Source organism: Stegostoma tigrinum, chromosome 27 (genome assembly GCF_030684315.1).
Source record: "Stegostoma tigrinum isolate sSteTig4 chromosome 27, sSteTig4.hap1, whole genome shotgun sequence".
Classification (NCBI taxonomy): domain Eukaryota; kingdom Metazoa; phylum Chordata; class Chondrichthyes; order Orectolobiformes; family Stegostomatidae; genus Stegostoma; species Stegostoma tigrinum.
Window position 1 is genome coordinate 7,254,862 of NC_081380.1, and position 25,735 is coordinate 7,280,596.

General features: G+C 54.2%; 1 protein-coding gene across 2 annotated transcripts in view; it reads left to right on the top strand.

The window, feature by feature from the left end:
- The first annotated feature begins 949 nt into the window (after positions 1-949).
- ap2b1 (adaptor related protein complex 2 subunit beta 1) overlaps positions 950-25,735 on the top strand; it is a 280,263-nt gene continuing 255,477 nt past the window's right edge. For both annotated transcript variants that reach the window (XM_048557271.2, XM_048557272.2), the window contains exons 1-3: positions 950-1,055; positions 18,270-18,327; positions 20,718-20,823. In XM_048557271.2, the coding sequence (XP_048413228.1) occupies positions 18,291-18,327; positions 20,718-20,823 (143 nt within the window). In that variant the 5' untranslated portion in view covers positions 950-1,055; positions 18,270-18,290. The remainder of the gene's footprint in view (positions 1,056-18,269; positions 18,328-20,717; positions 20,824-25,735) is intronic.

The window sequence follows — 25,735 nt, forward strand, 5'->3', positions numbered from 1 at the left end:
GGAGTTATTTGAAGAGGTATCAGAGAGGATTGATGATGGGAAAATTGTTGTGGTATGCACAGACTTCCAAAAGGCATTTGATACAACACCAAGCAACAGTTCTGTGAGGAAAGATACAGAACAAGGGAAAAAAAAGTCAGTAGCAACATGAATACAAAATTGTCTGTAGAATAGGAAACAAAGAATTTTGGTTAATCGGTATTTTTCAGGCTGGAAGGTGGTTTGTAGTGGACTTCTTCGTGGATTGTTATTAGAACCCTTGCTTTTCCTGATCCATATCAACGATCCAGATCTTGATGTGCAGGGGACAATTTGAAAGTGTCGTGGATGACTGAAAATTTGGAAGAATTGTAAACCACAAGGAGGTCAGTGTAGAACTTCAAAAGAACATAGATAAACCAATGGATTGCGTGGATAGGTAGCAGAAAGTTCAATGCAGAGAAGTGAGAAGTAATGCGCCTTGGTACAAAGAACACTGTTCTAAAGGGAGCACAGGAACAGAGAAACCTGGACGTTATGTATGTAAGCCGTATCTGGTAGGACAGGTGTAGAGAGCTTTTAATAAAACTTACATTACTTTCGGCTGAATTAATAGGGGTATAGAGTACAGGAACAAGACGATAATGAAGAACTTGTGTGAGACATTGGTTATAGCTTAGTCGGAGTGTCTTTGATTAAAACGAATGAAGAATGTCAATCCTTTAGTGGAGAAAAGGTTTACGAGAACATTTCAATTGATGGGATACTTCCGTTATGAGGAAGGGGGGGAGTGAAGGGTCACCCGGGGGAGGGGGAAGCGGTGATGGTTCACCCCGGGGGGGAGAGGAGGGACCACCCCCGGGGAGAGGGCGGAGGAACTGAGGGGTCGAGACACAATCTCTGTCTGTCTTCAGGCTCCTTCCTCCTGCTCTGTCCGTTCCTCCCCCTGTTCCCCCGCCCACATCCGGCCCGGCCTCCCCGGGACGGTTTTTCCGGGTACACAGTGCCTCTCCCACTCTGGGTGGTTCCATCTCTGCTCTCTCCATTTCCCCGGCTTCATCTCGGGAATCTCACAGGTCGGTCTTTTCACCCGTAAACCTCTCTCTCTGTGTCTGCAGCTCCCGTCTTCAGGCCTCGCTCTTCACAGACTGTGCCCACTGCCTTCACCCTCATCCCGCCTCCTGACCATCCCCGGTCCCGGCCATCGCCCAATCGCTTCAGACCCGCTCTCTTCCCCCACCCCCCGACTCCGCACCCCAACTCCCCTCCCACTCCAAGCCCCCGACTATCTCCACCCCCCCCCACCCCCCCCCCCACCTCCCCCCCACTCCCCCCCCCACCCCCCCACCCCCCCCCCACCCCACCCCCCCCCACCCCCCCCACCCCCCCCCCACCCCCCACTCCCCCCCCCACCACTCCCCCCGCCACTCCCCCCCCCACACCCCCTGCCACTCCCCCCCCACACCCCCTGCCACTCCCCCCCCACACCCCCCTGCCACTCCCCCCCACACCCCCCCCCACACCCCCGCCACTCCCCCCCCACACCCCCCCCCACACCCCCCCCCACACCCCCCCCACACCCCCCGCCACTCCCCCCCGCCACACCCCCCCACACCCCCCGCCACTCCCCCCCCACACCCCCCGCCACTCCCCCCCCACACCCCCGCCACTCCCCCCCCACACCCCCCCCACACCCCCGCCACTCCCCCCCCACACCCCCGCCACTCCCCCCCCCCACACCCCTGCCACTCCCCCCCCCACACCCCCCGCCACTCCCCCCCCGCCACACCCCCCGCCACTCCCCCCCCACACCCCCCGCCACTCCCCCCCCACACCCCCGCCACCCCCACACTACCACCCCACTCCCCCACACTACCCCCCCACTCCCCCACACTACCCCCCCACCCACCCGCCACTCCCCACAACCCCACCCACCCCCCCCACTCCCCCCACCCCCCACTCCCCCCACCCCCACCCACCCCCCACTCCCCACACCCACACCCACCCCCCACTCCCCACACCCACACCCCCCCCCCCACTCCCCACACCCACACCCCCACCCACACCCCCACTCCCCACACCCCCACCCACCCCCCACACCCCCACCCACACCCCAGCCATTCCCTGCCACTCCCCACCCACCTCCCACCACTCCACCCCCCACTGCCCCGCCATGCCACTCCCCAACAACCCCCCTGCCCCGCTATGCCACTCCCCAACAACACCCCCACCCCCCCGCCACGCCACTCCCCCACCCACCCGCCACGCCACTCCCCACCCACCCGCCACGCCACTCCCCACCCACCCCCCGCCACGCCACTCCCCACCCACCCCCCCGCCACTCCCCACCCACCCCCCCGCCACGCCGCTCCCCCCGCCACTCCCCACCCGCTCCCCCCGCCCCCCCCCACCCGCCCCCCCCCGCCACGCCACTCCCCACCCGCCCACCCCGCCACGCCACTCCCCACCCGCCCACCCCGCCACGCCACTCCCCACCCGCCCACCCCGCCACGCCACTCCCCACCCGCCCACCCCGCCACGCCACTCCCCACCCACCCCCCCGCCACGCCACTCCCCACCCACGACCCCTGCCCCCCCACTCCCCCGTCGCGCCCCCCCCCCACTCCCCCGTCGCGCCCCCCCCCACTCCCCCGTCGCGCGCGCCCCCCACTCCCCCGTCGCGCCGCCCCCCACTCCCCCGTCGCGCCGCCCCCCACTCCCCCGTCGCGCCGCCCCCCACTCCCCCGTCGCGCCGCCCCCCACTCCCCCGTCGCGCCGCCCCCCACTCCCCCGTCGCGCCGCCCCCCACTCCCCCGTCGCCCCCCCCACTCCCCCGTCGCCCCGCCACGCCACTCCCCACCCCCCCACCCCCCCCCACTCCCCCCCCACTCCCCCCCCTCCCCCCCCACTCCCCCGCCACCCCCCCCCACTCCCCCGCCACGCCACTCCCCACCCACCCACCACCACGCCCCCGCCACCCACCCCCACTCCCCCCCCCCACCCACCCCCACTCCCCCCCCACCCCCACCCACCCACCCCCACTCCCCCCCCCACCCACCCACCCCCACTCCCCCCCCCACCCACCCACCCCCACTCCCCCCGCCACTCCCCACCCCCACTCCCCCCGCCACTCCCCACCCCCACTCCCCCCCGCCACTCCCCACCCACCCACCCCCACTCCCCACCCACCCACCCCCACTCCCCACCCACCCACCCCCACTCCCCCGCCACCCACCCCCACTCCCCCGCCACCCACCCCCACTCCCCCGCCACCCACCCCCACTCCCCCGCCACTCCCCACCCACCCAGCCACCCCCCACTCCCCACCCCACCCACCCCCCACTCCCCCGCCACTCCCCACCCACCCACCCACCCCCCACTCCCCACCCACCCACCCCCCCACTCCCCACTCCCCCCCCACTCCCCACCCACCCACCCACCCACCCACCCCCCCACCCCCCCACCCACCCCCCCACCCCCCCACTCCCCACTCCCCCCGCCACTCCCCACCCACCCACCCCCACTCCCCCGCCACGCCACTCCCCACCCACCCCCACTCCCCCGCCACGCCACTCCCCCACCCACCCACCCCCACTCCCCCGCCACACCACTCCCACTCCCCCGCCACTCCCCACCCACCCACCGCCACTCCCCCCCCACTCCCCCCCCCACCCACCCCCACTCCCCCCCCACCCACCCCCACTCCCCCGCCACGCCCCCCCCCACCCACCCCCCACTCCCCCGCCACGCCACTCCCCACCCACCCACCCCAACTCCCCCCGCCACGCCACTCCCCACCCACCCCCACCCACCTGCCACCCACCCCCACTCCCCCGCCACGCCACTCCCCACCCACCCACCCCCGCTCCCCCGCCATGCCACTCCCCACCCAAGCCCCCACTCCCCCGCCACACCACTCCCCACCCACCCCCCCCACTCCCCTGCCACGCCACTCCCCACCCACCCCCCCCACTCCCCTGCCACGCCACTCACCGCCCACCCTCCCCCACTCCCCACCCACCCTCCCACACTCCCCACCCACCCTCCCCCACTCCCCACCCACCCTCCCCCACTCCCCACACTCCCCACCCACCCTCCCCCACTCCCCACCCACCCTCCCCCACTCCCCACACTCCCCACCCACCCTCCCCCACTCCCCACACTCCCCACCCACCCTCCCCACCCTCCCCACACTCCCCACCCAACCCCCCCAACACTCCCCACCCACCCCCCCCACCCCCCCCACTCCCCTGCCAAGCCATACCCCACCCACCCCCCCACTCCCCTGCCACGCCACTCCCCACCCCCCTGCCACGCCACTCCCCACCCCCCCACTCCCCCGCCACGCCACTCCCCACCCACCCCCCCACTCCCCCGCCACGCCACTCCCCACCCACCCCCCCACTCCCCCGCCACGCCACTCCCCACCCACCCCCCCACTCCCCCACTCACCCCCCCACTCACTCCCCCACTCACCCCCCCACTCACCCCCCCACTCACCCCCCCACTCACCCCCCCACTCACCCCCCCACTCACCCCCCCACTCACCCCCCCACTCACCCCCCCACTCACCCCCCCACTCCCCCACTCACCCCCCCACTCACCCCCCCACTCCCCCACTCCCCTGCCACGCTACTCCCCACCCACCCCCCCCACTCCCCTGCCACGCCACTCCCCACCCCCCCCCCACTCCCCTGCCACGCCACTCCCCACCCACCCCCCCCACTCCCCTGCCACGCCACTCCCCACCCACCCCCCCCACTCCCCTGCCACGCCACTCCCCACCCACCCCCCCCACTCCCCTGCCACGCCACTCCCCTGCCACGCCACTCCCCACCCACGCCACTCCCCACCCACCCCCCACTCCCCCGCCACGCCACTCCCCACCCACCCCCCCCCACTCCCCCGCCACGCCACTCCCCACCCACTCCCCCCACTGCCCACCCCACTCCCCCCCACCCCACTCCCCCCACCCCACTCCCCCCCCACCCCACTCCCCCCCCACCCCACTCCCCCCCCACCCCACTCCCCCCCCACCCCACTCCCCCCCCACCCCACTCCCCCCCCACCCCACTCCCCCCCCTCCCCACTCCCCCCCCTCCCCACTCCCCCCCCCACACCACTCCCCACCTACTCCCCTGCCACGCCACTCCCCACCCACTCCCCCCACTGCCCACCCACTCCCCCACCACCCCCCAACTCCCCGGCCACGCCACTCCCCACCCACCCCCCCCACTCCCCACCCACCCCCCCCACTCCCCACCCACCCACCCCACTCCCCACCCACCCCCCACCCACCCCCCCCACACCCACCCCCCCCACTCCCCACTCCCCACCCCCCCACCCCCCCGCCACGCCACTCAACCCCACTCCCCCGCTGCGCCACTCCCCCTGCCACTCTCCCTGCCCACCCCGCGCTCCACGTGCCCGCGCCCCACTACCCCGGCCGCCCCCCCCCCCCCGCGCCCCACTACCCCGGCCGCCCCGACCCCCCCCGCCCCCCCCACCCCGACCCACCCCCCGCGCCCCCCCCACCCCGACCCACCCCCCACCCCCCGTGCCCCCCCACCCCGACCCACCCCGACCCTCCCCCCCCCACCCCCCCACCCCCCCCGCTCCCCCGCCCACCCCCCCCGCTCCCCCGCCCACCCCCCCCGCTCCCCCGCCCACCCCCCCCGCTCCCCCGCCCACCCCCCCGCTCCCCCGCCCACCCCCCCCGCTCCCCCGCCCACCCCCCCCGCTCCCCCGCCCACCCCCCCCGCTCCCCCGCCCACCCCCCCCGCTCCCCCGCCCACCCCCCCCGCTCCCCCGCCCGCCCCCCCGCTCCCCCGCCCACCCCCCCCGCTCCCCCGCCCGCTCCCCCGCCCACACCCCCGCTCCCCCGCCCACACCCCCGCTCCCCCGCCCACACCCCCGCTCCCCCGCCCACACCCCCGCTCCCCCGCCCACACCCCCGCTCCCCCGCCCACACCCCCGCTCCCCCCGCCCACACCCCCGCTCCCCCGCCCACACCCCCGCTCCCCCGCCCACACCCCCGCTCCCCCGCCCACACCCCCGCTCCCCCGCCCACACCCCCGCTCCCCCGCCCACACCCCCGCTCCCCCGCCCACACCCCCGCTCCCCCGCCCACACCCCCGCTCCCCCGCCCACGCCACTCCCCCGCCACGCCACTCCCCCGCCACGCCACTCCCCCGCCACGCCACTCCCCCGCCACGCCACTCCCCCGCCACGCCACTCCCCCGCCACGCCACTCCCCCGCCACGCCACTCCCCCCCCACTCCCCCCCACCCCCCTGCCACGCCCCTGCCACGCCACCCCCCCACTCCCCTGCCACGCCACCCCCCCCACTCCCCTGCCACGCCACCCCCCCCACTCCCCTGCCACGCCACTCCCCACGCCACTCCCCCCGCTCCCCCGCCACGCCACTCCCCCCGCTCCCCCGCCACGCCACTCCCCCCGCTCCCCCCGCCACGCCACTCCCCCCGCTCCCCCGCCACGCCACTCCCCGCGCCACTCGCCCCCCCGCCACGCCCCCCCGCTCCCCCACCACGCCACTCCCCGCGCCACTCGCCCCCCCCCGCCACGCCCCCCCGCTCCCCCGCCACGCCCCCCCACTTCCCCCCCCCTCCCTCCCCCGCCACGCCACTCAACCCCACTCCCCCGCTGCGCCACTCTCCCTGCCCACCCCGCGCTCCACGTGCCCGCGCCCCACTACCCCGGCCGCCCCCCCCCCCCCCGCGCCCCACTACCCCGGCCGCCCCCCCCCCCCGCGCCCCACTACCCCGGCCGCCCCGACCCACCCCCCACCCCCCGTGCCCCCCCACCCCGACCCACCCCCCGCGCCCCCCCACCCCGACCCACCCCCCGCGCCACCCCACCCCGACCCACCCCCCGCGCCACCCCACCCCGACCCACCCCCCGCGCCACCCCACCCCGACCCACCCCCCGCGCCACCCCACCCCGACCCACCCCCCGCGCCACCCCACCCCGACCCACCCCCCGCGCCACCCCACCCCGCGCCACCCCACCCCGACCCACCCCCCGCGGCCCCCCACCCCGACCCACCCCCCGCGGCCCCCCACCCCGTCCCCCCCCCGCGTCCCCCCCCCGCGTCCCCCCCCCGCGTCCCCCCCCCGCGTCCCCCCCCCCCGCGTCCCCCCCCCGCGTCCCCCCCCCGCGTCCCCCCCCCGCGTCCCCCCCCCGCGTCCCCCCCCCGCGTCCCCCCCCCGCGTCCCCCCCCCCGCGTCCCCCCCCCGCGTCCCCCCCCCGCGTCCCCCCCCCGCGTCCCCCCCCCGCGTCCCCCCCCCCCGCGTCCCCCCCCCGCGTCCCCCCCCCGCGTCCCCCCCCCGCGTCCCCCCCCCGCGTCCCCCCCCCGCGTCCCCCCCCCGCGTCCCCCCCCCGCGTCCCCCCCCCGCGTCCCCCCCCGCGTCCCCCCCCGCGTCCCCCCCCCCCGCGTCCCCCCCGACCCCCCCCCGCGCCCTACCCCGACCCCCCCCCCGCGCCCTACCCCGACCCCCCCCCCGCGCCCTACCCCGACCCCCCCCCCGCGCCCTACCCCGACCCCCCCCCCGCGCCCTACCCCGACCCCCCCCCCGCGCCCTACCCCGACCCCCCCCCCGCGCCCTACCCCGACCCCCCCCCCGCGCCCTACCCCGACCCCCCCCCCGCGCCCTACCCCGACCCCCCCCGCGCCCTACCCCGACCCCCCCCGCGCCCTACCCCGACCCCCCCCGCGCCCTACCCCGACCCCCCCCCGCGCCCTACCCCGACCCCCCCCGCGCCCTACCCCGACCCCCCCCCGCGCCCTACCCCGACCCCCCCCCGCGCCCTACCCCGACCCCCCCCCCGCGCCCTACCCCGACCCCCCCCCGCGCCCTACCCCGACCCCCCCCCGCGCCCTACCCCGACCCCCCCCCGCGCCCTACCCCGACCCCCCCCCGCGCCCTACCCCGACCCCCCCCCGCGCCCTACCCCGACCCCCCCCCCCGCGCCCTACCCCGACCCCCCCCCCGCGCCCTACCCCGACCCCCCCCCCGCGCCCTACCCCGACCCCCCCCCCGCGCCCTACCCCGACCCCCCCCCGCGCCCTACCCCGACCCCCCCCGCGCCCTACCCCGACACCCCCCGCGCCCTACCCCGACCCCCCCCCGCGCCCTACCCCGACCCCCCCCCTGCGCCCTACCCCGACCCCCCCCGCGCCCTACCCCGACCCCCCCCCCGCGCCCTACCCCGACCCCCCCCCCGCGCCCTACCCCGACCCCCCCCCGCGCCCTACCCCGACCCCCCCCGCGCCCTACCCCGACCCCCCCCCCGCGCCCTACCCCGACCCCCCCCCGCGCCCTACCCCGACCCCCCCCCCGCGCCCTACCCCGACCCCCCCGCGCCTCCCTCCACACGCCCCGCCCCCCCAATTTTGTGTACCCCCCCAATTTTGTGTACCCCCCCAATTTTGTGTACCCCCCCAATTTTGTGTACCCCCATTTCCACCCCCACCCAATTCCCCCCACCGCCACTCTGCCCCTCCCTTTGCCACAGTCTGTTCCCGTGTTGTACGACCCAGTGCGTTTATGACTGTGACAGGCTTGCTCACCCTTGCTGAAGGTTATCAGAAAGCCTGTTGAACAGTTAGCTCTTTAAGAGGGTTTGGTGCCACCATCTTTCTTTTGGGAGTTGATTTGGTGATGTGGTACCTTTGCCAACTGGGACTTGTGGTGCGATAGTCATGGGATAGAATCAGAAGCTTCAGTCCAGATGGGCCTAATTTCACACTGACAACTTGATTATTGCCAGATAGACCTTGCTGGTTGGCTAGGCCATGGTGATGGTATATGTTTGGTTTGTTTGCCTGTTAATGGGCTTATTTGGCAACCAAAGCTGATCAGGTTACCCAGAGATCATTGAAAGTCTGTAGCCCACAGTACTGGCGTGGGTGAGCCTTGCAGTCTCAGATAGCAATTATAGTTGCTTTGCTCCATTGTCATTAATCACTTTTGTAACAAACTTGAAAATTGTTGAACAATTTCTCACCTTTTTAAAGCATCACACAATTTGCAGCTGAAATCTGTTGAGTCACCCTGTTGCGTTTCACCCTGAAAGAAATAAATTGAGATTGGGGGGGGGGTAAAAAACAACGGCAGCGGCAGTAGTAATATCCCTAAGCCTGAACCAGGAGGCCCTGCTCCAAAGGTGTGTAATCACATCTTTAAACAGATTCATCTGAAAAACAGGATAAAGCAAACCCATGGGGGCCCCTTTTGTGGCACAATTGTAGTGTCCCTGCCCCTAGGTCGAAGAGGATCCAAGTCCCACTTACTCCAGAGGTGTGTAATAACATCTTTAAACAGGTTGATTAGGAGAATTAAAAATAAAGCCTTCCACTCTAGATGTGCTGGTGCTTTGAGGAGCCATGCAAAACTGAAGATCCTGAACTGGTTTATTGATCTGCAATGAATAACTGGTTTCAGACAGAACTGGCATTTGGACTGGGCATGTCTATGCGGTTTAGGACATGGAGAAATCCACAAACGACCAACTGTCCAAGATCCCACTGTTATTGGTCCCTGACTGGAAATTGGAGGATGCATGAAAATAGAATTGGACTGGGCCATGACAGCTCCCACTGTTGAATGGTTCCCCAGAGACTCATTGCAAATGACCACATGCTTGGGAAATAGTGTCCCAGGAAGAGTTAATCATCATAGAATCCCTGCAATGTGGAAATAGGCCCTTCGGCCCAGCAAGCCCACACCGACCCTCAGAGCATATCACCCAGACCCATTCCCCTAATCTACACATCCTTGAACACCACAGACAATTTAGCATGGCCAATCCACCCACCCCACACACCTTTGGACTGTGGGAGGAAACCACAGTTCCCGAGGAAACCCACACAGACATTGAGAGAACGTGTAAACTCTGCATAGACAGTCACCCAAAGGTGGAATTGAACCCAGGTCTCTGGTGCGGTGAGGCAGCCATGCTAACCACTGAACCACCATGCCACCCATCAAGTATCTTCAGGAAACCAATCCCAAGAACAAGACCATGATTTGTGTGTTAAAAGCCCAAATGTTCAATTATTGGAATGACTTGCCTTTAATAAAATGACATCACTTCAGTAAAGCATAATGGTGGACGTGCATTTTAAAATTGTCGAGTTTAACTACATTTTTTGAATAAAAGTCTACTGTATGTTTAACCTATCTCACTTGCATCAGGAATGAGCATGTTAGCTGAACTATTAGAATTGAATAGCAATTCATTGTCACTTATATTTATGAAAGTACAATGAGATGTGTATAGATCGCCACAATTTTTCACCATTTTAATTACAGAAATTATAAAAAGTAATAGTTAGGATAAAGCTCAGTCTTTTGCTTCCTTCGTGGCAACCTGGGTTGATAGAATGAGAGATAATGGGAAGTGCAGATGCTGGTGAATCCGAGATAACAAAGTGTGGAGCTGGATGAACACAGCAGGCCAAGCAGCATCAGAGGAGCACAAAAGCTGACGTTTTGGGCCTGGGCGCTTCATCAGAAAAGGGGGTTTGGGGAGAGAGTTCTGAAATAAGTAGGGAGAAATGGGGAGGCGGATTGAAGATGGATAGAGGAGAAGATAGGTGGAGAGGAGACAGACAAGCTAAAGGGGTGGAGATGGAGCATGTAGAGGAGAGTATAGGTGGGGAGGTAGGGAGGAGATAGGTCAGTCTGGGGAGGACGGACAGGTCAAGGGGGCGGGATGAGGTTAGTAGGTAGGGAATGGAGGTGTGGCTTGAGGTGGGAGGAGGGGATAAGTGAGAGGAAGAACAGGTTAGGGAGACGGGGACGAGCTGGGCTGGTTTTGGGATTCAGTAGGGGGAGGGCAGATTTTGAAGCTTGTTCCTTAGATGACATGTCCATCTTGGGCCTCCTGCAGTGCCACAATGATGCCACCCTAAGGTTGTAGGAACAACAACTCATATTCTGCTTGGGAATGCTGCAGCCCAGTGGTATCAATGTGGATTTCACAAGCTTCAAAATCTCCCCTCCCCCACTGCATCCCAAAACCAGCCCAGCTTGTCCCTGCCTCCCTAACCTGTTCTTCCTCTCACCTATCCCCTCCTCCCACCTCAAGCCGTACCTCCATTTCATACCTACCAATCTCATCCCGCCCCCTTGATCTGTCCGTCCTCTCCAGACTGACCTATCCCCTCCCTACCTCCCCACCTATACTCACCTCTACAGGCTCCATTCCTGCCCCTTTAACTTGTCTGTCTCCTCTCCACCTATCTTTTCTATCCATCTTTGATCCGCCTCCCCCTCTCTCCCTATTTATTTCAGAACCCTCTCCCCATCCCCCTTTTCTGGTGAAGGGTCTGGGCCCAAAACATCAGCTTTTGTGCTCGTAAGATGCTGCTTGGCCTGCTGTGTTCATCCAGCTCCACACTTTGTTATCTTGGGTTTGTAGACCAACTGTGTGACTCCACTGCTGCCCCTGAGGCTGCCAAGGCAGAGATTTCCAGACCGAACCCACCATGCTGCCAGAGCAAGAAGGGACAGACCGGACACACCAAGTCGCTGATGTTGAAGCCATCGCCACTTCTTTCACCAAGTGAAGCTGCCACATTACTGCCATAGCCACGAGGAGCAAACCGGAGCCACCGTGCCACCACTGCTGTGGCCACCCCTGAAACTGGCACATGAAGGAACCGGACCCACTGATGGTGAAGATAACAAGGTGTAGAGCTGGATGAACACAGCAGGCCAAGCAGCATCAGAGGAGCAGGAAAGCTGACGTTTCGGGTCTGGACCCTTCTTCAGAAAATTTCCAGACCCAAAACGTCAGCTTTCCTGCTCCTCTGATGCTGCTTGGCCTGCTGTGTTCACCCAGCTCTATACCTTGTTCACTCAGATTCTGCGGCATCGGCAGTTCCTGTTACCATTGTTGATGAAGCCTTTGATAAAGCCACGGTGAGGATGGACACCTGGCTCCACCATGCTGCTGCTGTTGCTGCCGCCGCCACTGCCACCACAACATCCCCTCGCAACCATCTTCCTCCGCGGCCTCAGAAAAGAAGAAAACATGAACTTTAATTCAAAAAAGGAATAAAGAAATGAAACCAAGATGCTGGCCAGGTGAGCGGGAACAGGCGTGGAGACGAACACTTCCTGCCCTGTCGTTGCTGCCTTCTTGCAATAAGTAATGATGATTTCAGGAATATCACTGGTGAAACTAGTCAAGTTGAGAGTGTTAGATATTTTGCAGTATCAAAGTGTGAAATAACCTCTGCATTCAAGTAGCCCTGTTGCCATCAGGAGCTTTTCAGATGTTTCTTGGATGGGTGAGGAAAAGAAAGACATTGACCTAAGAAAGAAGAGCCTCTGTCAGAGACTTAATATTAAATTGTGTTCTGTTGATGAGAGCTGAAGTTTTATTTGACTTTTGTTTACCCTTTATCTCCTCTTGAATTTTGATTCCTTTCTTTGCCTTGTCTCTGTGTGGGTGTTGACCCCTTGCTGGGTTGTAGTTCCATGGAAAATGTACATCTTTCGCAGTATTGTGCCCATCCAACCAATACTTTACAAAGAAGTTCAAGGGTAACAAAATGTTTGGCTGCAACATGTCCTTTTTAAAGAATGCAGTAGATAAATTGAGGGGTGAAAGATATAGGACAGATGTCAGAAGTAGTTTCTTTACTCAGAGTAGTGAGGGAATGGAACGCTTTGCCTGCAACGGTAGTAGATTCGCCAACTTTAGGTACATTTAAGTCGTCATTGGATAAGCATATGGACGTACATGGAATAGTGTAGGTTGGATGGGCTTGAGATCGGTATGACAGGTTGGCACAACATCGAGGGCCGAAGGGCCTGTACTGTGCTGTAATGTTCTATGTTCTATAATCTGGCAGAAAGCTTGCTCGTTCTTCTTGTAAGCAGTGTATCTTGTTGATATATTTTATAAATTGATTTATGCTTGCGGAGCTTTTGAGAAAGTTTTAATTGAGCATCTTAAAATCCTGCTCTATTTTATCTTCAGCCTGGAAACAGATATTTCCCATTTATTGAAATCTCAGCGCTCACAGGCTTTCAGCTGTTACTTCGATAATGACGTGTGTTGCTGATGAGCTGCTATGACTCTAGGTGATTTTTTTCTGTTTAGAACTGAATAAGTGTGTGTGGAGTAGGTGGCTTTTTGTAAATACCAGGAGTCAGGCATTTGTGATCAGAAATGGCATTGGTTTCCAGTGCTTAGAAGGATTGCATCTCAAGAGTGCATATCTTAATTGGCAGAGGCATGGTTTCTGTCCTGTTGAATTCTGGCAAGAATTCAGGGGTCCCTGGTGATAGACTTAATTTAGTCAGTAGCTCTGTACAGCAAGAGAAATAAAAACAAAATGAACCTGTAATTGTTCATGCTTGAGTAAAATCATGTTATTGAACCAACTTCATTCCGTGAGGAAGCCAACAAACCTGGCCTGACAGCAGCGGGCATGTGTGTGTATTCTCAGTCAATTTTCCAGTGCTTAGTTTCTCCTGTATCCTGTTAATTCTAGTTACAATAATGATGAGACATTGGAAACTATTATCAAGAGGATTTCTATGACTTATGACAGTCAGATGTGTATAATGTTCCACGGTTGAACTGTTGTTTGCTTAAACATTGGCTCGAGTCTGGGCTTGACAGCAACACAGATTCAGAATAAGTCTTTGGCTATTGTCTGCATTTGGTGAAACTTTTAGGATCGAGAAGACATTTCTTTACTTGAAGGGTTATGAATCTTTGAAATTCTCTGCGCCTGGAGCCATGGATGCTCTGTCAGTGATTGGATTTTCTTTTTGAATGTTCAAGGAATTAAGGCGTGCGTGGAATCATGTGGGAACTTGTAGCTGTGGTAAAAGATCAGACATGATTTTATTGAATGACAGAGCTGGCTTATTGGTCTGAACATCTGCTGCTGTTCCTTATTTGCAAATATATTGAGCATAATGTTAGAATTCTAAGATTTTATAAGGCAGTTTTGTTTTGGAATTGTGTTTTTAATTTGGGAGAATTGTGATGACAGTAACAAAAATAGAATTTGCTGGAAAAGCTCAGCAGGTCTCGCAGCATCTGTGGAGAGAAATCAGAGTTAATGTTTCAGGTTCAATTACCTTCCTCAGGACTGATCTGATGACAGTAGACCTACCTAGTTTGATTATTAAAGAGGGGCCAAGGTATTCGGGCATGTAGACAATGGCAAGAACATCTGCAGTGACAATGAATAGACCGTAGGTCTCTTAAGTTCGCGTGAGGTATTAAGTATGTTGGGTTAACAGTTTATTTAATTTCAAGATTGAGTTGGGGTTTTAGAAGATAGCCAATTAGCAGTAATAGCTGAATACAATATCACTGACATTTACATAGCTTGAGACAGAGAATTGCTAGGAAAATTTACCATGGAATGCAGTTCTGGTGTTAAAAGTTACCAGACTGGGAAAGGAAATGTTCAAAATTAAGGTCCCTGAAGCTAAGAATCACTTTGGCTTGCACTGGTAGAATTGAATTTAAGAGACAGTGTAAAATCTGCCTATGAAATGAGTTTGTGTTCAAAGTAGGAAGGGAAAGTTGTATTCAACAGTTCAAACTAAAAGTTGTGACATAAAAGATGTTTTGTCAATATTGCTTTTATGTATTTGTTACCTTGTGTGTTTGAAAACAAGCATGATATTTGACATTCTTTCAGCTGTTTGCTGAAAGTTGAAATCTCCTTTTGAAATATCATTGGTTCCTGTAGGGAATATCACAGTATCAAGGTAGGGTATAACTGGTGGGAGCTGTTTGAAGTAAAGAATTAACTGCATCACTCAAAACCGGTATCTAGATGAATTCACCTTTTTTTACAGATGATTTAATGCCCTGAGATGTTTTGGAGAGAGAGTAAGGGTAATTCAGCAAAAAGTAGGATAGAAAGATTAAGGGGAGAAAAGCTAAGTTGTAAAGAGGGTAGGAGTTCAGGAAGTAAATTGGAGGCCTGTAGTGATTGTCCCATTATAAAACTAAACGTCTCTTCTTTCACCTGATCTCTGATCAGTCGTGCATGCTGTAGTTCTATTTGAATGTCCTACTCTAACCTTGCCTCACTTTATATTTTTGTCTCCTTGTATCACCTCTGTTGCATTGCAAAAAGTGAAAACTATTCTTTGGTTGTAAAAACAATGTTTTTACAATGTTTTATTCTTTTGTGGGATATGGGTATTGCTGGTAAGGCCAGCACTTGGCCATTGGTTCTTGCTCTTGAATTCTTCCTCTCCCGCAGGCTCGACCTGCACCCCCTTCACCGACACCCTTATCCGCCTAACCAAACTCCTCCTCACCCTTAACAACTTCTCCTTCAACTCCTCCCACTTCCTACAGATGAAAGGGGTGGCCATGGGTACCCGCATGGGCCCAAGCTATGCCTGCCTCTTTGTAGGATACGTGGAACTGTCGCTGTTCTGCAGCTACACTGGCCCCAGCCCCCACCTGTTCTTCGGTTACATAAATCTTGCACCTATCTGTTCCTCCCACCTCATTGACCAATCCCCACTTCCTACCTACACTCACACACTAGCTTCATCCCCGTCTGCTTGACCTGTCTGTCTTCCCTCCCACCTACCCATCCCTCCTAACACACTGACCAACCCCTATCCCAACTCCCTACCTACACTCACCTTTACTAGCTTCATCCCCACCTCCTTGACCTGTCCGTCTTCTCTCCACCTATCTGTTCTACTATCCACTTCTTTCACTGCCTACCCCCCATTCTCTATTCATTTCAGAGCCTCCTTCCCTCCCCCTCCATTGCTGAAGAAGTGCCCAGACCAAAAACATTAGCTTTCCTGCTCCTCTGATGCTGCCTGGCCTGCTGTGTTCATCCAGCTCCACACCTTGTTATCTTGAACCGAGTGTCTTGTGAGGCCATTTCATTTCAAAGTCAACCATGTTACTGTGGGTTTGGAGTTGTATGTAGTCCAGACCAGGTATGAATGGTAGATTTCATTCGCTAAAGGACGTCAGTGAATCACGACAATCGATAATTTCATAGTCATGGCCATTGTTACTGGAATTAGCTTTCAGTTCCAAACTTGAGTTTAAAGTCTGCAAGCTGCTGTGATGGGATTTGAACCCACATCCCCAGGGTTTTAGTTTGGCATCCTGATCTACTAGTCCAGTGATTTTAGTGCTATCCTTAGAATGGGGTTCCTTCATCTTTCACCCTTGTCCTTCAAGGTTAATAATATTTGTCCATCTTGCCTCCAGGTCGGGTCTACTTAGGTCTCCACACTCAATGGTTGACTGTTAATGTCCTCTCAAGTTATTCAGCAATTTGTGCTGCTGCCATAATTGGTAGCCAAGGGTTATCTTTGGGAACTAGGTCTGACCTAGGCCGGAAGACGGCTCAGTGGTCAGTATTGCTGCCTCTCGGGTTTGATTCCATCCTTGGGTGACTGTCTTTGTGTGGTTTGCACATTCTCCCCGTGTCTGCATAGATTTCCCCCGGGTGCTCTGGTTTCCTCCCACAGTCCAATGCTTTGCAGGTTAGGCGGATTGGCCATGCTAAACTGCCCATAGTGTTCAGGAATGTGCAGATTAGGTGGGTTATGGAGGATGGGTCTGGTTCGGATGCTCTGAGGGTCGGTGTGGACTTGTTGGGCCAAAGGGCCTGTTTCCGCACTAGGGATTCTATGATATTTCCATGAAATAACTTCAGTCTTGTCATCCCATCCTGAGACTAATTATAAACTAGAACAAAAACATGACAAAATAGGACAGCATATGAATGTGACGAAGTGACAATGTAGAATGAAGTGTGACTCAGGGCCAGCGAAGGAATAGAGCCAACTTCTTCCTAGGTAAGACAATAAAGGACCAAAGATATTAGACGATCCTCCAGGAACCAGTGATTTGGGGGGGGGGGTGCGAAATCACTACAGCTGCCCCCCAACCTGGAGCCAGAAGGAGCAGAGAATGGCTGTTATGTTTGTACTTGGGAACTGGGCATCATTTCTTACTGCTGTGTAAGTACTAGTTTGTTTTGGAGTGGGGTGTGTGTGTGTGTAACTTTTTATATCAGCTTTTGTAAGATTAGACTGGAGTTCTTGCCTGAATTGCCTGTTCTCTGGGTTATAACAATATATTGCTATTTCAACCCTTAACATTTTTCATTTACTTAAAATGCCTTTCTTTGAGTTAATTAACATGGGAATCAACTCTAGACTATAATGCAAACTCTACTTCAGGAACCATGTTGGGAATAAAGCAATAATTTGGTTCTGATTCCATTAGCTGTTTGGACATGTTATGCTTGTTCTTTGTTTGTTGGTTTCTCACAGCCAGGCTGTGAAGAAAATATCACATTTTTTACAACTTTGAATTAACAGCTGTAGCAGCTTGATGTTGACTCATTGCAGTTCCTTTTAAATTCAACTCTTTACACATTATTTTGGATTCTTAGGAAAAAACTCGCTGCTTTTGATGAACTTACTGCTCACGCAAGTGAAGGATATCAGTGTGGAGTAATGGAATTATTCCTCCCCCCTCCTCCAATCCCAGCATTGTGTCAGAATGCTCTGAGGTTAAGTATTGGAAAATGAGCTTGATGATTAAGCCTCTCAGTAGCATTTGTTGTATTAATTTCTGATGAGATCCCTCACCTATCCATTGCATCAATTGCAAATGCAAAAATTTCTAATTTTGACAAACCATGTTTATGGTTTTTTTTATAAGGTGTGTTGAGAAATTTAGATCTATTTATCGTTGAACTGTCCTGTTTCTGTTTGATATTCACGGTGCTCCCATTCATCTCAGATGGGACTGACTTCAGATCCAATATTGGAGACTTTATCTCATCACTCTGGTTTGGATTTCATTGCAGCAAAAAGAAATAATTTAAATTTATATGGTGCTTTCTATGCCTCAGTGTCTCAGTGACTGTATTCAATGAATTGCTGTTGACAGTAGCTACTGTTGTAATATCGGAAATGTGGCAACAAGATCCTATGAGCAGCAATGAGGTGATGATTAGTTCTGTGTTTTTTTTTATTCTATGCCAAACTTTAGTCCGCAGACACAAGCCTTCAGCAAAAAAAAGCTAAAAAAGATTCACTGACTGAAGAAGTGTTTTCTCAGCTATCTGAAATCTGTGCAACAATGTTCCTGAGACTTACAGTCATGCTGTCTGGCATTAATGCTCACTTGAACTATTGATGCAGTTACCAATTCATTTTCTGCTCATCTCAAAAAGAAAAGTTGGGAAAAAAGAATCTTTTTCTAAAATCTGTATTCTTTTACAGGAAGCTTAAAATACTGCCACCATGACTGACTCGAAGTATTTCACCACTAATAAGAAAGGTGGGTTTCTTGTGTAATTCAATCTTGATTGTTTATTGTGACTGAACACGCCACCTAACAAAACCCTGAAGCTTACTGAATTTATGGTGTTTTAAGTGATAGAACAAAGTAGAGAACAAAAACAATACAGCACAGGAAGAGGCCCTTCGGCCCTCCAAACCTGTGCCGACATATTTTGGCCTTCCATATTAAAAGTGTCTTCACTTACAGAATCTGTATCCCTCTATTCCCTGCTTAGACATGCATTCGTCCAGGAGCTTCTTGAATGCTACTATTGTATCTGCTTCCACCACCACCTCTGGCAGCATGTTCCAGGCACTGACCTCTGTTTGTGTGAAAAATATACCTCACACATCTCTTTTAAACTTATAACACCACCACCCCCCCCCCCCCCGCACCTTGAACTTGTGCCTCCTAGTAATTGACCCGTCCACTCTGGGGAAAAGCCTCATACTTTCCACTCTATCCATGCCATTCACGATCTTATAAACTTCTGTCAGGTCGCCCCTCAACCTACTGCGTTCCAGTAAAAACAAACCCAGTCTACCCAACCTTCCTCCGTAGCTAAATTCCCCCATACCAGGCAACATCCTGGTAAACCTTTTCTGTACCCTCTCTAAAGCGTCCACATCCACTACCAGAAGGTAGTATGTGACCAGAATGATGTGATTGTTGCAGTATTGCACTTTGGGAACCTAAAGTATAGATTGTAGGCATGGCACCATGTTCTTCATTACATTATCAGCTGAAATGTTGGGAAGACAAATGAGAGTCTGTGGTGTGAGCCAACAGAAGTGGGTGTTCTAGCTGCTTTTCTGCTAAATTCCTGTGCTCAGTGCAGCAGTGGTGTGTGTGGCAAAGGAAAAAATGCAATGAAATGTATGAGTCTGCAGTACTGTAATTTTGGATGTGTGCTGTGTATAAAGATTAGTTTTTTCCAGCAGTTTCTGGCAATGAAGTGGAAAATTATGATTAATAAGTGCTCAAAAGGTAGAATTTGACCAAATCTGAAGTATGCAGGGTTTAGATCAATAATCTGATAAATGTGTCTTCATAAAGATTTAATTTGATACCAGCAAGGAGCACAACCAAGGATAGATTAGTTATTATGAATGTGGGCGCCTTGTGCTCGATAGATAAAGATATTCACTTCAGTTGAATTTTTCTTCAGTATACCAGGAACCTTTACGTTGAGTTTTGGACTCTTCAGCGAACAAAGCACATGTCTGCTAAATACTTTTGGTTAAAAGCTTTATGGTGTTGCCATGAGCTTGTCTCTTCTGTGTCGCTGTGTATTTACTAGTGGTGCGTTTGGTCTTGTTAATGGCTGGGATGGGAAAACACACAACTTGTTGACTATTTTTTTGCCTTTCCTGATAAAAGTATGCCATATGACATTGTATTAAACTATTAGAGTTCAACATCGGCCTGTGTTGAGGAAGGCAGTAAATGCACGATAGCTCCATCCAAGCTGAATTGTGAGCTCCTCTAGACTGTTGCACCTTGACAGTAAGATCTTTGCTGACCTGTGTAAACTTAGATCCACATTCTTGCCCACACCTGATAATGTTTATTCCTTCCTTAGGAAGAGTCTGTCTGTGTTAAAAATATTCAAGGACTATGCTTCCGTCACCTGTTTAGAAAGACTTTGAAAGGCCCTTGAAGCTCTGAAAGAAAAATATTCATCTCATGTCCGTTTTAAGTGGGCATACCCTGATTTTAAACGGTGACCCCTAGTTCTAGATCCTTCCATAAAAGGCAACCGACACTACATGTCTACCCTGACAAGACCCCTCAGGATCATATGTCATTTTGAAATTTGTGCAGTATAAATAGTGTATCTACTGCTTTGTCTTTATCCATGGTGTACGTTACCTCTGCCAAGAACTCCAACAGAGTTCGGATGTTTTCCTTTTCAGAAGACCATGTTGACGCTGCCTGATTTACCTTGAACGTATCCAAATGTTCTGTTTGAATTTCTTTAATTAGAGTTTCTAACATTTTCCCTATGACAGATGCTAAGCTAAATGACCTGTGGCTTCCTGCTTTCTTCTACCCTTTTTCTGAACAGAGGACTGTAGATACTCACAAAAATAGCTTTTCAGATTTCAGTTCCTGGTCATTATCCAGGGATTTCTGCAGGATAGTATATGCAGAGAGGTTGATTGATGATGGAGTAAGGGATGATAAGAGATTTGGCTCTGCATTTCAACAGTCTGCTACAATTTGTGCAAATAATGGTGTCATGGTACCAGCAGGGGAGTGATCATTGTGGATCCAGTAAACTCAGGAGAGAAGGAATTAGAGGTTTAGAAATAAAGCGAAGAGACTTTCTGTTTCTCTGACACTTGATATTCTGTTTAATCTTCTCCACCTTTTTAATGTCCTAGGAGAGATATTTGAGTTGAAGGCTGAACTGAATAATGAAAAGAAAGAGAAAAGGAAAGAAGCAGTTAAGAAAGTCATTGCTGCTATGACAGTCGGCAAGGATGTGAGGTAAGAATGTGGAATAATCAGCGTTTACCTCTAAAGGTTTCTGTCTGTGATCATGGTGAATAGTGTGACTTGGATCTTGCAATCCCAGCAGTGGTGAGTGTTGAAAATACAATGAAGCACCACAATGACTGACATAACTTTTTGGGAGCCTATTTACATTCAAATCTGGAATGTGGAATTAACCTGTGCTTAATTCTGCTGTTTGGGTAGTCTGGCATCTCCTCCGCCTGGCTCCTCATCCGACCAAATTTAGACACAGCTCTCAGTATAAGGATAAAGCAGGGGTCGCTTGTGAATGGAAGGGAGGAGGAACTACTGGGAGAGCTGCAATTGAAATTACATAAAATGAAAATTGAAAATCCTTTAGAACCACTTGTCCTAGTTGGTCATCAACCAGGAATGTTATCTTTCTATCTAGAGATACTGCCTAATGTTACAAAACAGGGATAGCAAGCCAGACCAAATCAGACTTGCTAACACTGGATTTGCAACACAGTGAAATTAAAACATTCAAAGATCCTTAATTGCCCAATTTAAACAATTTATTATTAATACTGTAACTTTAATAGAGCAAAGCTAAATGACAAGATGATCTAATTAATGTCTAATATAAAACAAATCTCCTTTGGTTGTAAAGCACGCACACACACACGCACGTACACAAAATTAAGGACTGAATGTTAAAAGCAAGCAGACTGTAATTTGCCAGTTTGAAAACCATTTCACCAGTACATACCATGTCATTATCGAATCCTCTAATATAATCTGTCATTCCAAACATGAAGGCGTGTACAGGGAATGGAATTCAAGCACAGTTTCCTAGTCCAGCAGCTTTCAAGCACCCACTCTTCTACCATTGCCCGCTCCACCTCACAAATAAAAAGTAAACCCAATCAAAGACCAGTTCAGTCTATGGTTTCACTTATTTTTCAAACATTTTCTGTGGCTGGCTGGCCAATACCAGCCTCGCCTTGGTTGACCAGTGCAAATACAACTAGCTGTCGGCCCTCAACACATTCTGATGCCAAAATGACTACATTGTTCCTGCAGACATAATTAACATGTAGTTATTTTTCCAGGCCAGTTCCTGAACATGCACATCAGTTGGTTTGTTCATCTTCTTACAGCAAGGTGTTTAAAATTCAGTTCTCAACTTCAGTTCTCAGTTCCAAATTGAAAGTGAGAAAAATAAAAGAAAAACAGTGATGATCTTAACACTAAGCTACTGAGTATTTCCAGCATTTTATTTTTATTGAACACCGTTTGTGTATCTTTGAGCTGAAGATGGACCACCGTGCATGTCTTCAGCTCTTAATTGACAGAGTCGACAGTCGGAATCTTTTTCTCAGAGATGAAATGCCTAACACTACGGGGAATGCACTTGAGATAAAAGGAGGAAATTTCAAAGGAAATATGAGGGATAAGTTTTTTTTAAACAGCAATAGGTACCTTAAATGCATTGCCAGGTGTGGCAGTGGAGGCAGATTTGATAGAGGCTGTTAGATAGGGACATGAATAAACAAGCAATGAACCATGGGCATGCAGAAGGGATTATGTTAATTTGGCATCATATTCAGCACAACATTGTGCGTGCAAAGGCCTGTTCTTGTGCTGTACTGTTTTATATTCTATTGCCAGAATGGCTGGCTTCACAAGCGCTGTGCTGCTTGGTCTTTCTACAACCTTGCCTGTTGGAGCAGGTTCCTGCTGCAGCTTACGCGCAAAAGTAGGGCTATAGGTTTTCAAGTCAACTGCGATTGTTCTGAATCTGATAGTGATAAGGTTAGAATGTCAGTGTCAGAATTATTTGGTGCTGTGATTTATGCTGATGAGTTATTGAACAAGGCTATTGTTAAACTTCTTTCTTAAAGGAGAGCAGTCTTGGTTGAATTTGAGCCTAGCTGTCTGATGAAAGAATAGTTGTCTATTGTCTGTATATACCTGCTTGTGTCTGTATTTTGATTACACATCCTTTTTTTAGTTTGCTGAGCCATGTTTTGTCAAATGAATTGTTGAGTATGAATGGATGTTGGTATTTTTACTGTTTCAGTCCATTATTTATCCATGATTCTGATTATAGGAGAGGAAGGTTGTAGCTGTCTGCTTTTCTTGATACACCTTACAATGTGGAAATCTTCCCCATGAAGAGTTGAGAAGTGTCACAATCTGTAGCAAGCTAAGATTATAGTGAGAGTTAGTAAGAACTGCCGATGCTACAGTCAGAGATGACATAGTGTGGAGCTAGGAACACAGCGGGCCAGTCAGCATCAGAGGAGCAGGAAAGTTGACGTTTCGGTGGGACCCTTCTTCAGAAGGTTTTGTTTACCGTTTGCTTTCACTTATATCCTTCAGTTTAAGCTCTGATTAGAAATCAGACTGAGGTACATATTGCTCTTACAAGTTGGAGTTGAAGCTCAGATCATTGAGGAAAGGCGGAAGAGGTTTAGCTGCATGTTGAACTCCAGTTTTTGCTGCTTAGCTGAAGGACCTGTTTCTGCATATCCTGCAAAATGTACGAATATTATCTGGAATTTCTAGCTGTAGTGAGGCAAAATCAAAAGAGAGGGACTGCTCCAACTTCAGTGGATGAAATTCTACTCCTTCTGCTTAATGTGGATAGAAAATCTTTGACTGTAGACATGATTGTTATGGAAAGCAAACTTATCACAGGTATTATAAAGTGACCTGAGATTGAGGTTTGCGCATCATTGTTCGGCTGGATAGAAGGAAGTGGTAGAACATAGAACATAGAACATAGAACAGTACAGCACAGAACAGGCCCTTCAGCCCACAATGTTGTGCCGACCATTGATCCTCATGTATGCACCCTCAAATTTCTGTGACCATATACATGTCCAGCAGTCTCTTAAATGACCCCAATGACCTTGCTTCCACAACTGCTGCTGGCAACGCATTCCATGCTCTCACAACTCTCTGCGTAAAGAACCTGCCTCTGACATCCCCTCTATACTTTCCACCAACCAGCTTAAAACTATGACCCCTCGTGCTAGCCTTTTCTGCCCTGGGAAATAGTCTCTGGCTATCAACTCTATCTATGCATCTCATTATCTTGTATACCTCAATTAGGTCCCCTCTCCTCCTCCTTTTCTCCAATGAAAAGAGACCGAGCTCAGTCAACCACTCTTCATAAGATAAGCCCTCCAGTCCAGGCAGCATCCTGGTAAACCTCCTCTGAACCCTCTCCAAAGCATCCACATCTTTCCTATAATAGGGCGCCCAGAACTGGACGCAGTATTCCAAGTGCGGTCTAACCAAAGTTTTATAGAGCTGCAACAAGATCTCACGACTCTTAAACTCAATCCCCCTGTTAATGAAAGCCAAAACACCATATGCCTTCTTAACAACCCTGTCCACTTGGGTGGCCATTTTAAGGGATCTATGTATCTGCACACCAAGATCCCTCTGTTCCTCCACGCTGCCAAGAATCCTATCCTTAATCCTGTACTCAGCTTTCAAATTCGACCTTCCAAAATGCATCACCTCGCATTTATCCAGGTTGAACTCCATCTGCCACCTCTCAGCCCATCTCTGCATCCTGTCAATGATGAACTTAGAGCATGGATCAGTACCTGGTGCTATGATGTTGTGGCCATAACAGAGACATGGGTTTCTCATGGGCAGGAATAGTTGCTGGATCTTCCAGGGTTTAGAACATTTAAAAAGAATAGGGAGGGGGGGAAAAAGAGGAGGGGGTGTAGCACTACTAATCAGAGAGGGTATCACAGCTACAGAAGCTTCCATTGTCGAGGAAGATCTGCCTACTGAGTCAGTATGGGTGGAAATTAGGAACAGCAAGGGAGTAGTCACCTCGTTAGGGGTTTACTACAGGCCCCCCAATAGCAGCAGGGAGATTGAAGAAAGCATAGGTCGACAGATTTTGGAAAAGTGTGCACGCAGTAGGGTTGTTGTAATGGGTGACTTTAACTTTCCTAATATTGATTGGAACCTCCTTCGAGCAGAAGATTTGAATGGAGCTGTTTTTGTAAGGTGTGTTCAGGAGGGTTTCCTAACGCAGTACGTTGACAGGCCGACGAGGGGAGAGGCCATTCTAGACTTGGTGCTCGGAAACGAGCCGGGGCAGGTATCAGATCTTGTGGTGGGAGAGCATTTTGGTGATAGTGACCATAACTGCCTCACATTCTACATAGCTATGGAGAAGGAGAGGATTAGGCAAAATGGGAGGATATTTAATTGGGGAAGAGGAAACTATGATGCGATTAGACATGAGTTAGGAAGCATGGACTGGGAGCAGTTGTTCCATGGTAAGGGAACTATAGACATGTGGAGACTGTTTAAGGAACAGTTGTTGGGAGTGATGAGTAAATATGTCCCTCTGAGACAGGCAAGAAGGGGTAAGATAAAGGAACCTTGGATGACGAGAGCGGTGGAGCTTCTTGTGAAAAGGAAGAAGGTAGCTTACATAAGGTGGAGGAAGCTAGGGTCAAGTTCAGCTAGAGAGGATTACATGCAGGCAAGGAAGGAGCTCAAAAATGGTCTGAGGAGAGCCAGGAGGGGGCACGAGAAAGGCTTGGCAGAAGGAATCCGGGAAAACACAAAGGCATTTTACACTTATGTGAGGAATAAGAGAATGATCAAAGAAAGAGTAGGGCCGATCAGGGATAGCATAGGGAACTTGTGTGTGGAGCCTGAGGAGGTAGGGGAAGCCCTAAATGAGATTTTTGCTTCTGTCTTTACGAAAGAAACGAACTTTGTAGTGAATGAAACCTTTGAAGAGCAGGTGTGCATGCTGGAATGGATAGAGATAGGGGAAGCTGATGTGCTGAAAATTTTGTCAAACATTAAGATTGACAAGTCGCCAGGCCCGGACCAGATTTGTCCTCGGCTGCTTTGGGAAGCGAGAAATGCAATTGCTTCGCCACTTGCGAAGATC